This window comes from Morone saxatilis, unplaced genomic scaffold, assembly GCF_004916995.1.
Source record: "Morone saxatilis isolate NCDOM2014 unplaced genomic scaffold, NCSU_SB_2.0 Contig5, whole genome shotgun sequence".
In the NCBI taxonomy this organism is placed as follows: Eukaryota; Metazoa; Chordata; class Actinopteri; family Moronidae; genus Morone; species Morone saxatilis.
Window position 1 is genome coordinate 19,350,623 of NW_023340095.1, and position 20,724 is coordinate 19,371,346.

General features: G+C 39.0%; 2 protein-coding genes across 5 annotated transcripts in view; both read left to right on the forward strand.

The window, feature by feature from the left end:
* Positions 1–3,275, forward strand: part of p2ry8 (P2Y receptor family member 8) — a 3,559-nt gene extending 284 nt beyond the window's left edge. Inside the window, exons 2-3 of the mRNA XM_035675916.1 lie at positions 934–1,241; positions 2,006–3,275. Coding sequence (XP_035531809.1) covers positions 949–1,241; positions 2,006–2,783 — 1,071 coding nt within the window. The 5' untranslated portion in view covers positions 934–948 and the 3' untranslated portion in view covers positions 2,784–3,275. The remainder of the gene's footprint in view (positions 1–933; positions 1,242–2,005) is intronic.
* Positions 3,276–3,434: 159 nt separating this feature from the next.
* asmtl (acetylserotonin O-methyltransferase-like) lies at positions 3,435–19,318 on the forward strand. Of its 4 annotated transcripts, none has more exons than XR_004797296.1 (16): positions 3,435–3,491; positions 4,377–4,493; positions 5,344–5,475; positions 5,554–5,601; positions 5,694–5,758; positions 5,876–5,940; positions 6,201–6,309; positions 6,748–7,096; positions 7,170–7,397; positions 7,876–8,038; positions 8,157–8,356; positions 8,468–8,600; positions 8,689–8,829; positions 8,970–9,092; positions 9,914–10,630; positions 17,812–19,318. XR_004797296.1 is itself a non-coding variant. In XM_035676542.1 (16 exons), the coding sequence occupies exons 2-15, from the start codon at positions 4,401–4,403 to the stop codon at positions 9,795–9,797; spliced, it is 2,055 nt and encodes a 684-aa protein (XP_035532435.1). In that variant the 5' UTR covers positions 3,435–3,491; positions 4,377–4,400; the 3' UTR covers positions 9,798–9,829; positions 9,914–10,056. The 4 variants fall into 4 exon arrangements, 3 of the variants coding, with proteins under 3 accessions (XP_035532435.1, XP_035532437.1, XP_035532436.1); XM_035676542.1 differs by lacking the exon at positions 17,812–19,318 and adding an exon at positions 9,592–9,829 and having other exon boundaries at positions 9,914–10,056; XM_035676543.1 differs by lacking the exon at positions 17,812–19,318 and adding an exon at positions 9,592–9,829 and having other exon boundaries at positions 3,481–3,611; positions 9,914–10,056.
* Positions 19,319–20,724: the final 1,406 nt, after the last annotated feature.

The following is a 20,724-nucleotide window of genomic DNA, read 5'->3' on the forward strand; positions in this document are numbered from 1 at the left end:
GAGTTAAAATGGGGAAAAAAATCTGCATTTCACGTCAGTTGCTCAATACTTGATGTTTTTAGTGTTTATGTGTACTTTAACTTTAGTAAAAGTTTTTAAATGTGCTCAGTGAATTACGTCATCATAAGTCAGAAGCAAAAAGAAAAGAGTAAAAGATTAACACAATATGTTTGTTTGTCTTTTTCCTTTTTGGACAACATTTTTATTCCGCTATACTGCTACTTGTCATTATTACAATACCCAATTATTTCTGATATGTTGCAACAACTGTGTACTTTCCATTGCTTAACTTCCATTTAGGATTTCAGTGGCTCTGCAATGTGTTGCAGTTTTTTTTGTACCATTTGGTTTGTGGTAACTCCCCTGTCATAGTGTTGATAGGTAGACCACGTACAATAGAAAGTGTGAGCTTTCTCACGCCACAAAGACAAAATTCAGTTTTTTTCACCTCCCATTTTATTTCCCATAAATATAAGGCAGTTGTGTGTCTCCTCCACAGACATTTTTGCACGCATCGATGGTACAACTCCCCAAGCGACAGTTGGTACTATGCCACAAATCAAGCATGTCCTTTTCCTGTGTGAAAACTCCACCCGACACATGTACTACTGGCACACAGACAACAACATAGAATAATGAAGTCCTTGTATAAATGCTGCACAGTATCTGTTTCACACCTTGCGATCAATCAGTTTCCACCCCACAGATGAAAGATTGCATTCAGCGACGTGCGTCACTTTCGACAGGTCGACAGGAGTATTTTTTCTATTGTGGTGTATGTTTTATGCTTTTTCATCCAGATATGAGAAAAGGATTACATGATATGCATAAATTAAGATACAGATGATATTGCTTCATTTCCAACAGTATTTTGTAAAAAATTTAATTTTTTAAAAAAAGCCTCAAAAGTCTTTGTCAAACTCTGGCACACAGGTGCCTCATCCAGTCATGACGGGGAATTCCAACAGCAGCAAGCTAGACAACGCCACCCTGTCCCTGTTTCAGAATGTAGAAACCAGCATTGCCATCTCTGTCATCTACATGATCGTCACTGCCATTAACCTGGCAGGAAATGGCCTTTCCATATGGATCCTCCTCTTCCGTACCTCCCCAAAGACTCCGTCCATCATGTTCATGATTAATCTCACCTTCACCGACTTGGCCCTTGGCGCTGCCCTGCCCTTTCAGATCGCCTACCAGCTCCAAGGATACCAATGGAATCTGGGACCCAAGATGTGCAGGTATTCTTTATGACTGCGGAATAAATCCACAACAATTTGAAAGAAAGTTTGTTTACGTTGTTTTTATGTTCACAGCCACTCAGTGGACGTCCACAGTCCACCAGTTGGAATAGTTTGACATTTTGGAAAATACGCTTATTTGCTTGCTTTAGATGAGAAGTTCAATACCACTCTTGCATCTGTTTGTTCATAAGAACATCTGGCCACCTCAGCTTAGCATAAAGTCTCTAAACAGTGAGAAACAGCTTGCCTGGCTCTGTGTTGTTGAATCTGTACAGAAATCGAGGTGTAAAAGTGACAACAATGTTATTTTGGGTTAACAATAATAATAATTGTCCAGGTCCTGTGATTTCTTGATGTCTTTTTTCTTGGTTGCTTGGCAACCTCATGGCGGCATCAAGACTTCAGGTATTCGCTGCCCCCGAAAACGAAATAGTCCGGTACATGACCCTCCCATAAAACCGAGTTTTACGGTTGTTTTAACACTTTGGTTTTTGTACGAATTGAACAAACAAGGTATAATGTGTTAATTAATGAATTTTAGAGGTTCTGGTAGGTGGATTTTGTTACATTTTGGCAGAGCTTCCATTCATTATGCTAAGCAAACTGGCTGCTGGCTGTAGCTTTATATTAAACAGACAAATAGGGAAGTAGTGTTGTTGTTGTTCTCATCTTTCCCAAAATGTCAAACCATTTCTTTAATCATCATTTTGCTTAAACCACTAATTAAATAAAACACTCTTCTTCTATCTATCCACCAATAGTTTCCTGACCCTCATTTTCTACACCAATATGTACTGCTCCATCCTGACCATGATGGCCATTGGAATTGACCGCTACTTGGGCATCGTCAGGCCCATGCTGTTCAGGCAGATCAGAAAGAAGAAGTCCATCGCCGTCATCAGTTGCCTCTTCATGTGGGGTTTGGTCCTGAGCGTGCTTTACCCACTGATGACCACAGACCTGACCTTTTACGTTCCTGAACTCGGGATAACCACATGCTTTGACGTGCTGAAGAAAGACATGCTCCCATCCATATCAGCCTGGGCAGCTTTTCTCTTCACCATGGTGTTTGTCCTTTTCCTCTTCCCTTTCTGTGTCACAACATTCTGCTATGTCAGTGTCATACGCAAACTGGCCAGAGATTCCAGTACAGCACAAAAAGCCAGAGCCATACGTCTGGCCTTCATTGTTCTCCTAGTCTTCACCCTCTGCTTTGCACCCAACAACATTCTCCTGTTGACTCACACTGTACTGAGACTCTTCTACGGGAAGTCTCTCTACATGGCCTATAAATTGTCTCTCTGTTTCAGCTGCCTGAATAGCTGCCTTGATCCGTTCATTTACTACTTTGCTTCCAAAGATTTCAGACAAAAGCTGAGACAGATAATGAATCTACACAGCTCGAGTAGTGCGGACTCAATGAAGATGGAGCACAAAGAGAGTTTGTACTCAACACATTGCGCTTTCGAAGGTCAAGAGAGAGGAAACAGCAAGGTGTATTTGGTGCCAGGTACATCACAGCAGAGAGAGAAAGAATGAGAGAAAAAAATAACAGGAGTGAGATGCGAAAAAGGAAGTGAGAGAAAGATTCAGAGTGTGTAAAGGGTTGCCTCTGTGTGTGCCAAGCTCTTACAGTGTCTGTTTTTGGGTCAAATGTCAAAATAATTTGACTTAGTCTTTTTTTTTACTGCGCACAGAACAGCAACATGAACAGCAACTGAGCTCTTTTCGCTAAGTCATTATTCCTGTAATACCATATATATTATCTTTAAGAGTTAATAAGCATTTATTGTAGTCTATGTGTATTCTAATATCTGCCTCAAGTTATTCTTTTATTTTAATATGTAGCATCCATAAATGTAAATACAATGTGAATTAAACCTGTGAATCTGGTGGGACCCAGCTAACCTTTTAACATGTTTAATTATGTCTGTACGTGTTTCTGTAAATGTCTGTGTACTGTTTTATTTTCTTTGTTTTCTTTGTCAACAAAAATAAATATGTAGTAAATAAAAATGAGTTTTATTGTTATTGTTATTTTTATATATTTTATTATTATTATTATTATTATTATTATTATTATTATATTAATAATAATAGTGCTACCACTGTAGATGTTATTTGGCATACAACTCTCTAGTGTGGAACGGTGGACCCGCCCACGTTATCAAACGTCACCACGTACGCGTCGTTACGTTGTTCGTCCTAGCAAGCAGCTAGTTGTAGTCAGTTTCCTGACTTCGGAAGGTAAGCGACGTATTGCATGTGTAGCTAGTATAAAGCAGTGCTCAGAACATGAAACGTGTTTTTATATTCACCGTGTTCGGTTAATCGTGTCCTTTTTTTTCTTGCTAACCACAGTATACAGTAAGTCACTTACAGGAACTGTTTCTTCTTACTAACCTCACAGATCATAAAAGCCACGAAACAGCTCATTTTAGCTGACAACTTTAACACCAGGTTAATATAATGAGGATAGCAGAGTGGTGAACTGTGTATGTCGCATGTAATAGGTTAATAGGTTATAGGCTTAACGTTAGGTGATTAACTTTGGGTACTTTCAGATAAGCCACACATTAGTTATGTAAGCACATGATTGGCATTAAGCACAGTTATTTTGGAAAATATGTTACTTTATTCAACGCTGCATTTCTGCCTTTGTGCATGAAGTCACTGTACAGTGAGTGTAATTACTGTGGGTGGAGAGTGGTGGTGGTGTGTGGTCTATTCTGTATGTATGGAGATATTGGCCTAGGGTTGCTTTAATTATAGATGAATCTTCTATTCCATAAACCCTAATAACATGAATAAAATGACTTGTTTGGTCCAATCAACTGTCCAAAACCTAAAATATAGGATATAAAGTGATTTAAATGAGAGAAAAGCAGAAAATAGTGACGTTTGAGAAGCTGGAACCAGTTAGCGTTTGTTATGTTTCCTTGAGGAATTACTTAAATAATCAATTTATTATATTGTGTTAAATAATTAAATAATCAACTAATCGTTTCAGCACTATATGAACCTGTTGTCAGTGACAGTGCATAACGGAACAGCTGCAGTCACCTGACTCCTTATTGCTGAGTCCTTTACATAAACTAGGCCACATCTGTAATGTTTAACTGTTCACCTTAGGGGCAGTTAGACGAGGAGGCCACTATGGTGCTGAACCCTGTCATTTCCAAGCTTGCTGGTAAACTGGTTGTGCTGGCGAGTGCTTCACCTAGGAGACTGGAGATTCTCCACAATGCGGTAGGTTTCTCTCTGGTTGAACTGTATTATATATATATAACACAACAACTGCACCTTTGGTTTGATTATGAACTCATACAATTGTCAGTTTGAGTTGAGTTTGGATAAAATCTCTCTTTTCTTGGCAATGACATGCATCATATAAACACTACTTAAAGGTCCAGTGCTGTTAAGATTATCAGGCAGGATCTATTGGAAGATTTATGAAATATCGACTCAGTTCTATGTCATGTTTTTCCATATTAGTGTATTATAAAATCGAGTGAACCACTATGGATGCGGAGGTTAGACTGTGTCTGGAATCATGAGTCCGTCATGTTGAACCACTATGTTTTTACAGTAGCCCAGAACAGTCAAACTAAACACTGGCTCCAGACTGGGCCTTTCACAGCCACCATAGTTTCTCCTATATGTTTGGAAGGGTGAGTGGTATTCAATTGGTTGCAGTCGGTAACTTCTCCGCTAGATGCCACTAAATCCTAGACACTGGTCCTTTAAATTAAAGTTACTGATTCTCAGACGCAAAATAAATAAAACAAATTTAGCTGTACCTAACAAAAAGGTTTAGAAACTTTGGGCTGAATGAATGATATTGATGAGTATTTTATTCTTAACCAGACCAATAAAACAGCTGTACTGATATATTGGCATCGGTCCAAAGGTAACAATAAATTGCTGTTCTGCTGCTGTTAAATACCACCAAAGATCACTGACAAGTTTATATTTCAATTGTAAAATATTATGTTTATGTAAATGGATGATCCAAACACTATAATATATGACTTTCAAAAAAATCCAGTGTGGATTGGAGTATAATTTTGTGGTTGCTTTTTTCTCTTCTACATTTCAGGGCTTACGGTTTGAGGTGGTACCATCCTGGTTCAAAGAAACTCTCGACAAGGGACTTTTCAAAGCACCTCATGAGTATGCTGTTGAGACAGCCAAACAGAAGGCCCTGGAGGTGGCCAGGAGGATGCCTTTTGTGAGTTAAGCTCCTTTTTGTATGGCATGTCCTATTGAATGACATGTTGATAACACATTGTGTATTCATTTGCATTAGAAACATCTGAAGACTCCAGACATAGTAATCGGAGCAGACACTATAGTGGTAAGAGGAGCACTGCAGTATTATATTTGCTTAATCTGCAATATAAGTTGTGTGGTTTTACTCACTATGGCCTTTGTTTTTAATGTCCCCAGACTGTAGATGGCATGATTCTGGAGAAGCCTGTAGACAAACATGATGCTTACAGGATGCTGTCGAGGTGGGTTTCATTTACAGCATTTCTGAGTTAACATTAGAAACAGGAAATTGACAGGATATTGTTTTTCAGGTTCTCTCCTCTTTTTTGAAATATTTATCATATATCTTTCTCTTCCAGGTTGAGTGGTAAAGAGCACAGTGTATTCACTGGTGTTGCTATAGTCCTCTGCCACGAGAAGGAAAGTAAGTCACAGCTGAATAATGGTTTGATGTACAGTTTATTTTCTGTAGAAATTTGATAAAACACACTTGTTATAAATTGTTTGAAGTTGTTTTTATTTTCAATTTTTTAAACACCCAGCAAACATAACTGGGAGGAAAATCTGTTACAGTAATATAGGATTTTCTACCAGTTTCCTAAATATATATAGGAGGCCTTTACTGGCCATATGTAGTGTTTCGATTATTTGACACATCTAATTTCTAAACCTCCCTGTCCCCAGATGAAGAAGTGGATTACCAGTTAATTGACTTCTACGAAGAAACAAAGGTGAAGTTTGCTGATCTCTCAGAAAATATGCTGTGGGAGTACATCAATAGCGGTGAACCCATGTGAGTATGAACATTTGAACTTCCACATATGTAATAGCTATTGATTTCTCCTGGTGTAGTAACCTGACCCAGCATTTGATCAGTGAAGGTCATTTAAGTGGATGTGAGCCTCATGAACCTGTTGCTTTTTGGACTTTGATGAGTTTTTTTTCCAGCTGTGTTTGCCTTGTCCTGTTTGACAGGGACTGTGTCAGCAAGAAATAAAATCTCGACTTGGGTCAGCGAGAGTGTATTCTTTGATTTGTTCTGCATTTAAATAATCTATCCTTATACATATACTTATACAAGGGTTTCTGTATTAATCTGAAATAGGATTGGGCGATATGTTAAAACATTCTTACACCTCTTTTCCTTGTAAACAATTATTAATTATTCATTAATTATTAATTAATCATTGTTTAAGTGAAACATTTGTGTCTGTGTGTGTGTGTGTGTCAGGGACAAGGCTGGCGGCTATGGTATTCAGGCTCTCGGGGGTATGCTTGTGGAGTACGTCCACGGAGACTTCCTCAATGTTGTGGGTTTCCCCCTCAACCACTTCTGCAAACAACTGGACCTTATTTACAACCGTAGCACTTCCTTGTCGGATCAGAAAAGTGAATCTGTCTGCCTGAGCCACAATGGTACTCACGCCACCACGATACTCACTCAGCCCCCGAACAACCTCCCAGCTCAGTCAAGCCACAGTCCGAAACACAACCTCTCATCCAGCCCCAGACCTAACAGCCCGTCTGCCAGTCAAACACACCACACCCAGAACAGCCCCTCAGCCAGTCCTGTTCATAAGGTTAGTTATTCTCACCCCATCAGCACAATTGCCATTCCTGTCATTATTTATGAGTAACAGTCTCTCTTTATAGGTGCAAAAGACCAGTGAAAGTGAAGTGGGTGAAAGTTTATGGACATTGGTCAATAGCCTGTCTAAGCATACAGACAAGTTCTGCGACGGTGAGAATACAACATTACCACTGATGACCAGCAGAGGGCAAGTGATTGAGCTCAATGTGACAGAGTGTGAGAACAGTGAACCAAAAAAAGAGGACTTGCAGCAAATCATTGAACTGATGGATGGATTCAAAGCCTCAAAGGTACTTAGAGATAAACTGTGTATTCCTATTAGCATCTGTAAAAGTTAATTAATTCACACAATATATATTGGTTGTTTTATCTGAAACCAAAGATGCAAGATGTGGTTGTACCTGGTATAAAGTAACTTCTTGGAAACACAGATGCATGCCAGGTAACCTCAAGGTAACCACAACAAGCAGATTAAACAAACAAGATATAATGTGCTCATTAGTGAGTGTTTAGAGGTGCTGAATCATATTTAACCGTCAGTGTGGTATTGATCTCAATCCAACTCTCAAGGCAAGAAATTGTACTTCTACTATTTCCTTTACAACTCCTTTAAAAAAAATAACCTATTCTGATCTGTAATGTAGTGGATAGTGTGCTGGTGTGGATCTGAAGTGGAGCACAAAAAATATGTTTTTTTTTTTGTTTTTTTTTAAGGAACAGAAATGAAAACAAATATCACATTCACATGAATAAAATTTTATGTTCCAGGCACTATTTACCGCATCCAAGATGTGTGTGTTTGACCTGCTACAAAGCAGACCCGGGCTGGATGCAGCACAGGTGGCCCAGGAGATCAAAGCCTCTGCAAAGGGGACTGAATGCCTGCTGGAAGCCTGTGTGTCTCTGGGACTGTTGAAGCTCAAAGAGAGAAGTTAGTCAGCACTCAGATGTGTTTCTCAATACACAATGGTCACTTTTTTATACCTTATCAAGGTATTATTTAACTTAAAATAAACCTCTCACATGTTTTATGGCAACTCCACTCACAGCATACCAGACGCCAGTGTACGAGAACACAGATCTGGCCACGCGCTTTCTGCTGTCAGATGCTCCTTTTTCGCTGCAGGGCTACATCCGGCATTGTAACGACACAGTGTGGCCTCTTTTCTCCCACCTTGAGAGTGCTGTGCAGGAGGGAACGAACCAGCACGAGAAGGCTTTCGGCAAGAAATCTAAGGATATGTTTCAGGTGATTATATCCAAGTTAAGCGGATGGATTAAATGTGGGGGGTAAAAAATTTTAATATTTTACAGATTCTATGTTCTTTTGTTCCTCTGTGTCATTTGTTTCTGTTTAAAGGATACCTTCTACAACAATCAAGCAGTCAAACTGAGATTCATGAATGCCATGCATAGCATTGCTAAAGTTACAGGAAAAGCTGTAGCAACGGCCTTTGATCTCTGCAGTTTTAAAACTGCTTGCGACCTTGGAGGTAAGGAGGGACATAAAGGTATGAAATTGTGTTCTGCAGTAATAAACTTTTGCACATAATCATTTTGTTTTGTTTTTTTTTCTTCCAGGATGCACTGGTGCCATGGCCTATGAGTTTACTAAAGCCCATCCTGCGTTGTCTGTGACAGTGTTTGACTTGCCGGCTGTCATTGAGATGCGTGAGCATTTCCATCCTCTGCAAAAAGACAACAGGGTATCATTTGTAGCAGGTCAGTTTGTATTTCTGCATGTTGCATGCATGCATGCATGTTGAATGACAAAACGATGACTAATGCTGTGGAGGTCATTCTGTGGGTCTTAGATATATTTCTGACTATAACTCATGGCTGTGTCCCCTCTGTATGAGTAGGAGACTTCTTTAAAGATGAGTTGCCCAAAGCAGAGTTGTACATCCTGGCAAGAATTCTGCATGACTGGCCTGATGAGAAAGTGCATCTTCTGCTGAGTAAAATTGCACACGCGTGCACACCAGGTAAAATTCTTAAATTTCTTTTTGTATTTCTTACTACATATTTTCACTGAACAATGAATGCAATCTATGTTCTTATTCGTATAATGTGTCAGTCAGACTTCCATTTCCATAGTGAGACTGTGAAAACTAATTTCACAGATAAATTCTCACATATGAGTAAAATGATGTGTGAAATCCGCTGCTGCTGTTAGTTTCAACCACAACTTGCAGGCTCTTATTTTGCAGTGGGACTTACTGGTGTAACCAGTTATTAGATATAAGAGATACACATAATTGCACTGTTGTGACATGTAAAACAACACTTTGCAAGAAGCTGACTAATTCAAAGCCAAGCCAAAATAGCAACTTGATGATAGTTTTGTTTTCTTCCTTGTTCTACTTGACCTTTATTCTTTGCCTTAAGCAAAGGAATGCAAGGGCATAAGGATTACAAAACCACCTATTCTCCTGTAAAGTTAAGCATAGACATACACATCACAAACTTGCACCATTGTGTCAGGCTGCGGACTCCTGCTAAGTGAGATCTTCCTGGATGAAGACAGAAATGGCCCGAGTCGTGGGCTGCTCCAGGCTCTCAGCATGAGCGAGGGGAAACAGAGGAGCGCCACAGAATACAGTCTGCTTTTGAAGAACCATGGTTTCATAACGGCAAACATAAGACATACAGACAACCTCCTGGATGTTATGCTCTGCATCAAAGCGTGACTGACAACACCCTCAACAATACTACATGGAAGGTCTTGTGATATGCAGTATACTGTAGGTAACATTTCCCTTCCTATACACTAAGGTCTTAAACATTCTCTTTTGTTGGCCTTTAGGATGTGCACTGCTCATAGCTGAGACCATGTTGGATGGACAGACAGCCTACTCTGCTCTGCAGTCTCTGAACATGCTTGCCCAGACTGAGGGGACAGAGAGGACAGAACGCCAGTATACGGACTTGCTGAGCAAACATGGATTTGGTGACATGCGTGTGGTTCACACTATGAACTTCCTTGATGCTTTTATTGCCATTAAAATGTAGCATGTGAATCATGCACACTAATCCTTATGTTTTTCATTCATTTGATTATGACAGACGGTCTTTGTTCATATCTTGGCCCGTTGATTGGTGGTGGAAGAAATAATGAGATTCTTTTCTTGAGTAAAAGTAGTAATACCACATCAGATAATGGAACAATGACATACATAATGTGCAATTATTTCATTATTATTTCATTCTCAATTTACAGTATGATCATTTTATAGAATAGGATGCATTGCTGTAGATTAAACTACCCAACAGTATATAAAGTAGTTAAAATGAGCTCAACCTTAAACATCTACAACAGTAAAATGCACAATCTAAAAACTAGTATAATCACACCATCACTGTAGTATTTACTTTCAATTTCTCAATTTTGATAACTTTATATTCTATTCTGATGCATGTTTGATGTTAAAAATGATTCATAATCTTACACCCCCTCCTCTCAGAGGATGTCTGGCCTATCCCGGCAGAGGCAGTGCTGGTAGGACTAGAGCATCTACTCAGGGTGAGTGGTTACAGCAGTTCAGGAAGACGGCCTTTGGTCAATCTGAGTATCTAATGTTACCAACAAACATTAAAATCAGCCTCAAACTCTGGCTAAAGTCAATACAAAAATCAATCATCATCAATGATTGTGTTTACTGTATTGTATTGATTCTATTTATTATCTCACACTGATAGAATTTGATGTATTTTCCTGCTTTATGTATTCATTTACTGTTCTGTGGCCTTTTTGTGTCAGATGCAAAGAGCTGTTAGCTAACTGGTGCAGTTGCTTTTTAATTGCTGTCACGAAAAATAAATAAAATGAAGATATAATAGGAAAAAACTGACAGGGAACATTTTCTTGCACTATGCCTGAATGAATATACTTACATACCTTTACCTCAGTAAGTTTTAGAATGAAGACTTGTAATAGAGCATTTTCAATGTGGGGACCAGTGTGTAGGATTTAGTGGCATCTAGTGGTGAAGTTGCAGATTGCAAACAACTAAATACCCTATAGCTTTACTTTAAATGCTGAACTGCAGTCGGCACCTGTAAAAGCATGCAAGGCCAGCATGATGTGTGACTGATCAAGTTACAAAATCAGGATTCAAAGTTCATGCTGATCTTTGCTGCAGTGGGGAACTCTTAGGACCTTGATGAGCTTGTGTTCAGTGGTACTGAAGAGTTCACCTGTTGCCTCTATGGTTTTGGTCCTTGAGTAATGCAAATTGATGAAGTAAGAGAGATTAAGGTCAAGAATATTTGTGCCTCAAGGCTCGAGCTTCGACCAGGTCTCTCCATTGATCTTTCCACCTGTACACCTTACAAGAGGGTCCACTTGTAGCACAGTCAACCTCCAGTATGTATCTGAAAAAGGGCTTAAGAATACTACCCAGAAATTCCATCCCCTCTTAAGCATGGATTTCATGTCAACTCTGAAAAAGGACGAGAATGATCTAGTTCAGAGCAGGGACGCTGGAAGTCAGTCAGAGTTGGGGTTGCTGAGAGAAACTCTGTCTATTTACTAATGCTATGCAACAAATAAATCTGCCAAACCTCAAAAAAGTAGAGCGGCCTCTAGTTGCCAGATTTATATCATAACCTAGATCTAGGTCACACGTGGTTTAGTGGTTATCACAAAGGGATTTTCTATCACTGAGTAAACCAATAACCCCTGACTGACAAGTGACATATTTTATGGATATGTCATATTCAATACAATAACAGTAGATACACACACAAGAAATTCCGATGAATTGACCAGATTATTATGTGAATATTGCATCAGAGTTTTATTGATATTTTGAGGAATTTCGGAAAAATTCTCTCTCTATATTATATATTTTACTTATTAGTGTTTTTGGCAAATTCAGTGTTTTCTTCTCATTGTTCTATTACCTCTATGGTTGTTTGACTTTCCTAATGCAGGACGAGGCTGTTTATCAGACAGTGAAGGCTCTGTGAATATTCAGGTCTCTAAAGTTTATATCCATCATAAAAATCTAAACTTTAAAAATAACAATTTGATTTGCTTTTCTTCACAGAAATGAACCAAATGCTGATATAGACCTACTGTATATATTTTTGAAAGTTTTTTTCTATCCCTGAAAATCAAAAAGGCCTTACATGTGCTCCTGTTGGAACTACTTTATTGACACAATGACAATAAGTGAAACTGCTCTCAGTGAATGTATAAAATTCTCAGTGTATATTCTTAGTTTAATGATATTTTTCATTAAACTCATCATTTCAAGAGAAAATACTTCAAATTAGAAGAACTCTTGCTTTTAAGTTCTGAACTGATATGAAAATAAGATAAAATATATGAGAAAAGATTAGTTGATTCCACTAAATTCCTGCATGATTTCTATTTGATTTCCCGATACAGTAAGCTGCCTATCTATGATACATTTAAAAGCAAAGAATATTTCTGTGATTGTCTGGTGTGTAGCTTGCTCATTTGAAAAACACAGGCTGTGGTCAGCTGGATCATATCTGTGGTTAGAAGAGTACCTCCTGCCTCTTAAACACTCTGGAGTGTCATGTTATTATGATGCAATCACGATGCAATGGGAGAAAGATGATTAAAGAAGCAATAATCAAATCTAAGCAGCGCTATCGCCAAAGCAGGATGTCATTTGTACACTGTCTGCCCAGCGGACATGACATCACATTGATTTCAACTTGGAGGAAGAGTGCCAGTGATTAGGGAGACTCAGCCTTCTTCAATCGGACCCTGTCAAAATACTCTGAGGCATGGGTGGGGCCTTTATCTTGGTGATGGGTTCAGTACATTTTTCTAAATCGACCCTCATTTCCCTGCTCCCCACACAAGTGTTATTTAAGCTTCTTTAGCCTTCTCTTGTCCTCCAAAAGCTAAAGTTTTGCTTGCAGTTTAAGTCACACTAACCAATGGAGAAATCCATCAGAGCACTGTTTAAACTCAGCATACATTATTGCTCCATTTGGTCTGTGTGACCATGACTTGTTTGCAAAGAATGATCAAACTCTGACTCCTTATCCCCTGACGTTAATCTATCCCATATTAAAGCTGTGGAGATTATACTTTGCTTGTCAGTGTTTTACTTACAGAAGCTCACCTCCTGAGTGATATTTGATACTCTGGAAATGTAAACCAAATATTTATTTTGCAGTTGAAGGAATTGCACAGTGCTTTCGTTCCCTGCTGTGTCAGTAAACCTCCTCAAGGTGGCATCACAAACCTGCAGATCCCTCCAGAAAACTGGGAGAGACACACAGAGTTCCCTGTTTTGTTAAACTGTCTAATTCTTTCCAGGGGCAGCAGGATGTGTGCTAGACGGCTTGAATTAAGGTTTATGTTACCAAGTTTGGGAATTAATTTGTGCTTCATGCTTATGGGTGGGTAGGATCGTCTGTTAATGCAGAGAAGCAAATGACACCATCCCTTAATTCCTTACAGATAAACCTCTCGGATTTCAGTTTTGAGGTGAAGCAGCCAAACAGCTGATGGGAATGTGGGAATATTTCTGGCCAGGATAAACAGCTCTTATTCTTTCTGACACTGAAAGTGTATCCGGATTACTCTTCATTTTGGATCCCTCTCTAAGTATTTTCCTAGAAGGGTAATAAGGGTGGTCATGTTATTCATGGCTATTTTCTTGTCAGTCTGGGCTCAGGCTCTCTGTGACATCTAACTGATTTCCATTACTCAGATTGTGTACTTTCGACGAGGAGAGACAGGGGGAGGGTGGACTGAAGTTCATATATGACACTGAGTGTAAATCACGCAAGTTCTGTTTTATTGTGAACACACACTGAATGCATCAAAACACCATATATTGCAAGACATTCCTGCCACAGTGATTGTGAAAGCCTGTACTGATTCAATATATTTAACTCTACATACATTGCTGATTAGGTTTCTTTTTCCCTAAAGACAGCAAATTGCTGTGTAGCGGGAGAATGTACATATAGGGCTTGTGAAACACAGATGAGTGTCACAAATCAAACAGCAGAGTCTGTGTTCCCTTTAAAACATGATGAAGCATTTCCATGAAAGGATTTGCATATCCGTTCACTTCCAGTGTCCCATCTGCACCCGCTCACCCTTTTGTGTACGAGTATCAACAGCAAAGCCTCTGCTTTTTAATGAAAACCATTCAAGTCAATCAAGTTTACCAGAGACCAAAGGCCAGTGTAATTTGGGAAAATTGCTGAAACTCCAAAGTAATCTTCTGTAATGTGATCTTGCCTATTGAACACTGGCTGTACTGTACGTGTCGGATAAGAGCTCAGTCATTTTCTTCAAATGCAGTCTTGACAAGCAGCATGGATATCCACCTGCAAGTAATCATCATTCTAGTGTTAAGTGCTTTGATATTAAAATGACTGATTTAAGACCATTTGCTGCTCATAGATAGCGATTTTGAAAACACTTCCATATGCTGATAGCGAGGATAAGCTGGGTCTGTGAACTGGGTGGACTGCATGTTGTGTTCACTGTTGTAGAACAGCCAGTGGAAACACACCACGGTTAAGCCATGACTTCAGTGTTTCAGTTGGGAAAGGAGACTATACATATAACAAGAATGATTTAATCAAAACCTTCAATAATAACGAATGCAGAAGTTTCATAAGATTTAATGTGAAATGCTTTGTAATGTAAACCCGTACTTCAGTGAACTTTAATGCATGCTTATTTTGTAACCACTTGGGGGCAACATTGGCTAAAGGAAGCCTCCGTACAGAGGCTGATTTAATCAAGTTATATTGTTTGTTGACACTCTTATCAAAGTGACAGGAGAGGACAGACAATTTCACTGCTGAGATATTTGAAAATGTGCAAATATTCATGTCAAACTATTGTGTTATCTCAGTTGAAAAAGAAATAGCACCATTGTTTATACCGAAAGCATCTCTGTGACTTTGGAAAGGATACACAGAATCCAAATGGTTGCATGCAGAATAACAAACACTCTCTAATCACTCAGTTTTCTGAATTGCCTCTCAAAACTGAACTCATGCTCGGGCACCTGTTTCAAAGAACAGGCTTGTTTATCAAAGGCCTCCTCTGTCAACAAACAGAATAAGCGCGATGATGGCTGGCTCCTCAGCCCACATCTGATTTCAGCAAATGTGCAATTGTTCAAAGTGAGTTGTGCTTCATTGATTTGTTTCAAGGCAGAGGAAAAATAACCTCGGGGCTTCTACCAGTTAGAAATAACAATGGAGTCCTTCTCTGCTGTTTGTAGTTTTTTGGCCCGACATCAGTAGTAGAACATGGAGGGATTTTCATGCAACTGCTGGTGGGGACTGTGTAAGAGAGTGGGCCACTTTTCACTGGAGATGGGGCTTTATGTCGGCGTAACAGAACAGTAAATTATACAGTCATTGTACTCTAATATTAAAATGATTCAGCAGAGACTTTAAATTGAGTCATGTCTGCTTTTCTTTCTTTGGATGATTTAAACCATTATTGATTTGTTTGATTTTAGATTTTCTAAAGGAATAGTTCCACATTTTGGAAAATCTGCTTATTTGCTTTTTTCCCCCCGAGAGTTAGAAGATCAATATTTCACTCTTGTGTCTGTGCTCTAAGCAGGAGAAAGGAAGTGAGTAGCTTAGCTTAGCATAAAGCCTGGAAGCAAGGAGAAACAGCTAGTTGTCCAACTTCAAAAATATGGCCCACTAGCACCTCTAAAGCTAATAGCCTGATGGCTTTAGCTCTAAAGTGGTATCAATTTTCTAGTTTTTTTACAATGTACAAAAATAAACGTTTGGATTGTAAAGTCTATCTGATCGCTGATCGAATATGTGAATACCAACAGTGAAACAGCAAATACACCACCACTCAGCTCATAATCAGAACCCAATTGGCCTCCACTAAAAGCCAACAACAATCTCATTAACATATGGAAATATTTGTTGCGGTCAAATACGAGAAACTGTCTCCCCTTCCTGTCTCTGTGTGATGTGTGAGGTGTCACTCAGAGGTACAGTAGGGGAGGAGACTCTCTGGGCTGAAATGGTTGGTGACAGGGCTTTCATCCGACCCACTGTGGGCTCTTTGTTGTTATTTTGGGATCTCTCATGGGTGCAATCTGAGAGAGCAGCAGACAGACGGGTCTCATCTCTGCACGAGGACTCACACACACACACACATACTAATTCACATACACAAAAATGTATGTCATGTCAATCAAATTGGCGCATATGGAAAATCCATTAATTCTCAGCAATTAAGACACAAGTAGAATATTTCAAAACAGAATAATTATTTGTTCATTGTACTGTAATATAATTTGTATGGAAGCCCTCAGATAAAAAGTTATTCAAGATGTAAAAAAATACGAGATAGTAAGTCTAAATTATGTGAAAACAAGTCATTTTGTGGCCTAAGTAGTTAGAATTATTCATTCATAAATTACGTATGACCTATAATGAGCATTTTTATTTTCTTAATTTCAAACTTTTTAATATTTTTTTTCTTTTTGTGGTGGAAATGGGCATCCATAGATTTGAGTCTCTATAGTGAACTAGGAGTTATAGTGAAATTTTGCATTAGTGGAAGTCTTCCATTTAAGACTTATTTTTATGTTGCTAAGATGCAAGTTTTTTTTTTTTTTTTTAAATAAACTCCTGTGGCACCAATGTGACTGACGTCTCGGCTCACTAATCCATAGTGGTATAGTCCCTTTTAAAAATGATTTCTATCTGTTAAGATTTTGAGAAAGCTTTGCTGTTAACAGTTTTCATTGAGGTTACAGAATTATCAGGAGTAACAAGAATGTATTTATTTGTTTGTATTACCTTGGCCATTTTGTTATTAAAGACAGTTAAGAGATAACAGTAAAGGAAGGAGAAAGAGATGCAACATACTGTATGTGCACGGCTGGACTTTTTACTTTAAGCATAAAAAAATAAAAATAAATAAATCACTAACCTCCATTGTGTTGTGGTGGCAGTGTGTAATGCAAAATGTTGGAGCATAAAACCAAAATGATCTGCGTGGGTAGATACCACTAGGCCTGAGTGATAATTATGTTATTTTGTTATCTTGGTAGACTGACCATTTAAAGAATTAAAAACTGAAAAGAAAAAAAACAAAAAAAAAAAACATATAGTCCTTGCCACAGTTGTGTGTTTGAAAATTACTCTGCATGAATGGAAATGAAAGTCTCAAGTTAACAGCTTAAGTCTATTTGATTTCGCATTCAAACAGTAACAATGATCACAACCTCTGTCGGTGTAAGATGCAAAACAAATGTTTAGCCTATCAATGGTTTGTGCCGATAAGATATTTATGGGGTTGACAAAGTTGTCTTTGTGTCTGTCTTGTTGTCTGTTATCATGAGTTGAAGGTGCTTCCGCAGTGACCTCTGACACACATCACAGGCGGCTGCTGTTTAAAACAAGTGAGAAGATATATTCCTCTCACTGTGCAATGGTAACCCTTGCTCTTAACCCCCTCCAGCAGCAGTTCATCCTCCAAACAATAACAATCAATTCCCTCCACTTCTGACAGAGCCGAAGAACAACTTATAAATGATATGCATCTCCTGCTGGTCCCATGGCAACCGCCTTGACTTTATTGTTGCGTTTCTTTGATCCCGCCAAGCTTTGATTCATTTCTCTTTCACCCTTTTAGCTAAACATATCATGTGAATTTGGAGCTTTGTTCCTGACAGTCCCCGTCTTACCTCGCTCTCTCCACAGGCTCCTGACGCCTCCCAGAGGAGCCGTGGAGGAGGAGAGGAATTCCACTGGATTCAAAGCCTTCTCTGGATTTCTTTTTGACTCTTCCGCCTGCCTTGCCTTCCCCAGCTCCTCATGTTGACCTGCTCCTCGTGATCCCCTGCCAAACCATCTTCCTGGCCCTGGGGGACTGTGGCTGTGTGTGCACAAGCATACGCATTACATGGGTGCATGGAGGGTTTGGGGCTTTCATTCTAAGTTCCAATAGTAGGTTCTTCTGCATGTCCAAGCCTTTGATTCAGTGAATGAGGAGAATACATTTTGGCCTGATTCGTTGGGCGTTTTTCATCAGGACTTATAATTTTGTTGACGGAGCTGTAGATAAGTTTCCAGGTTTCTTCCTTTGAGAAATCCATTTCAGGCAGTCTTTAAAAGAGTGGGACATTATATCTAAAGGACTTTCACCGTAATGAAAAATGAAAAGTGTGTGTTTTCCCAGTACCATCTGGTTTCAATCATGGCAATATCCTAAACATGACCAGTTTCTTGAATCAGCTACCCTCAGCTTGCCTCCCAGACGTTAGGCACTCATTATTCTAGTCAGGCCTCGCCGACAGCTACACAAAGTCTCTTATGCCAGTAAAGCACAAAAGAAGTAAGCTTCATAATCACTTCACAGTGGCTGTTTTCATTGTTATAATGTAGTTCATAATGGTTATTACAGGTCATGGGATTTAATTTTAAGGAAAGTCTTGTTTTAGGTGTCACTGTCAGTACATTCACACACATCTTACTGTTAGAATAGTCATCCCACAAAAACTGGACATAATATGGGATTTATATCAGAGGTCTAGTTTGAGTCTGTGAATAACAAGGAGGTGACTTTAAAGATAATCCTCTCCTGGTTTTGTTATTGCAACCATTAGCATGCTAAAAATCCCCAAATTTCACCCCAGCTCACTGGCAATGTTTTGAAACTCAACACACAACGTAATTCAAAGGGATATCTGGGGATATTGGGTGCCATTAGTTAAGTAATGTAGCGTATCACTCCACCAGCCTCCATTACTCCACATATTTGTGCCTGTATATGTGAGTTGGCAGGAGATGTACTAAACAGGATACAGTGACCTATAAATGTGTCAGAGTAAGAATATTGAGCATCTACCCAAAGTTTGGTCAGCCATAATGTAGACGTTGAGGTGTCAGTGCTGTATATTAAAAGTTAGGCATTTGTTTTTTGGAGCAGTTTCATGGGGTTGTGCTAATCTGTGTTTTTGTGCATGCATATCTTTACAATTTTGATAGAGGGGAGTAAACATTTCAGTGAAAGGCATTAAACAACATGTGACATGTGGCTCGATCCCATTGAAATTATTTTTACACATCAATATATCACTTTAAAATTAATTGTTTGGTATAATAACCGTTAACAAATTAAACTACTGTACGGTCTATGACTGCCCACCTCTGTCTCATGCCAGATGCACTATTAAATCAGCACCACATTTCCCATAAACTTCACTACTAACTGCTGCAAAGAGGGCGTTGCCACTTGATAGAAGCCCTGAGGGATAATTCTAGCTATTAGAACCCAGGCCTTATATAACTTTACTGTTTGTAGCTCCAGTTAAAGGCTATTAAAACACATCATTTCATGAACTCACACATTTACCTCAAGTTACAATCAATGAAAAGTCTCACTCTGTGTTATAGATGCACATGTTACAGTAGGTAGAGACTGAAAGGCATGGCGTTTCTCTCAGCTTTCAGCCACTCACTTATTTGCTTAACTGTGGCTCCCTGCTTTCACACGTGCATTTTGTATGTGTGTGCGTGGGAGACTGTACATGCATGTTTTCTTCAGAGGAACTTTTTTAAAGGCCCTGCACAGGTGTTTTCACTTATGCTCACTAATTAGACCTCAGCCCAGGTTGGAGCTGGGCGGAGCTGTGCTGGAAATGCAAAATCATCAAATTACAATCAGAACAATAAAAGTGTACACTGCCGCCCAAACAGGTGCATCAAAGCTAACAGGAGCGCAGTCTGTACATCCCCACAGAGAGGGAAAAGGTCTAATCAGGTAAAAAAAAGAAAAGAAAAAAATTTGAGCACATCTATTCTGTGAAACAGTTCAGTCATGTCATAGATGTGCTCTTAAAAGCAATTCAACAGAATCACTGACTCACTTTGTGAGTGCACTGATCTTGCTGTGCACAGTGTTATGAGAAGCACCCACATGACATAGTGCAGTAGGTCTTCTGCCATGAGTGCAACATAAGTCTAAGGAGCATTTGTGACACTGATGGGGAGCTATTGGGAAAATACTGCTTTATATACAGGGCCATACAGCATTTAAATCTATTTTTGTATTTTCTTTAGTAAGTGCTCAGTGCAGTATTTTTAAATAAGTAATTATAGTTAAGATAAAATAGATAAGATAAATAAGCCAGCACATGTGCACTGTTCTCTTCTTTTCCCTCCCTCTTTCTTCATAATACACACTAAGTAAAATGATGAAGAGGATAATGATGATGGGGACCAATTAAAGCAAGTACTAAAACAATTATTGGGGTATCATTTTTTCCTTCCACCATAATAATATCTGACATATCTTACAGAGTGACTCCCCTTGTTCTTTGATCGCCCTCCTTAGGTGCCAAAGCTCTTAGGCAGATAGTAAGAAGAGTATGAGCTGGAATATATTGCTTATTAAAACTCCTTACCCTCAATGACAACCACGTGTGTAATGCAACAAGTTTCAGCCGTAATGCGATCATTGTTTCTCCACACATTATGAGAAAGAAGAGAAGGGGCGAACAATACTTAAATTAATTGAAACTGATGTTTCGGTGAGGACTACATTCAGCTATGTGTAGTGTAACGTCGCCTAAGGGGTTGCACAGAACCACAGCCACGCTGTTTTATTAACTG

Excerpts from the sequence above, each read along its gene's own strand:
- asmtl (XM_035676544.1), top strand. The coding sequence starts at position 4,401 with ATGGTGCTGAACCCTGTCATTTCCAAGCTTGCTGGTAAACTGGTTGTG. Across the intron at positions 5,759-5,875 it reads GCTTACAGGATGCTGTCGAG|GTTGAGTGGTAAAGAGCACA; the intron begins GTGGGTTTCATT and ends TTTCTCTTCCAG. Across the intron at positions 8,039-8,156 it reads GTTGAAGCTCAAAGAGAGAA|CATACCAGACGCCAGTGTAC; the intron begins GTTAGTCAGCAC and ends CTCCACTCACAG.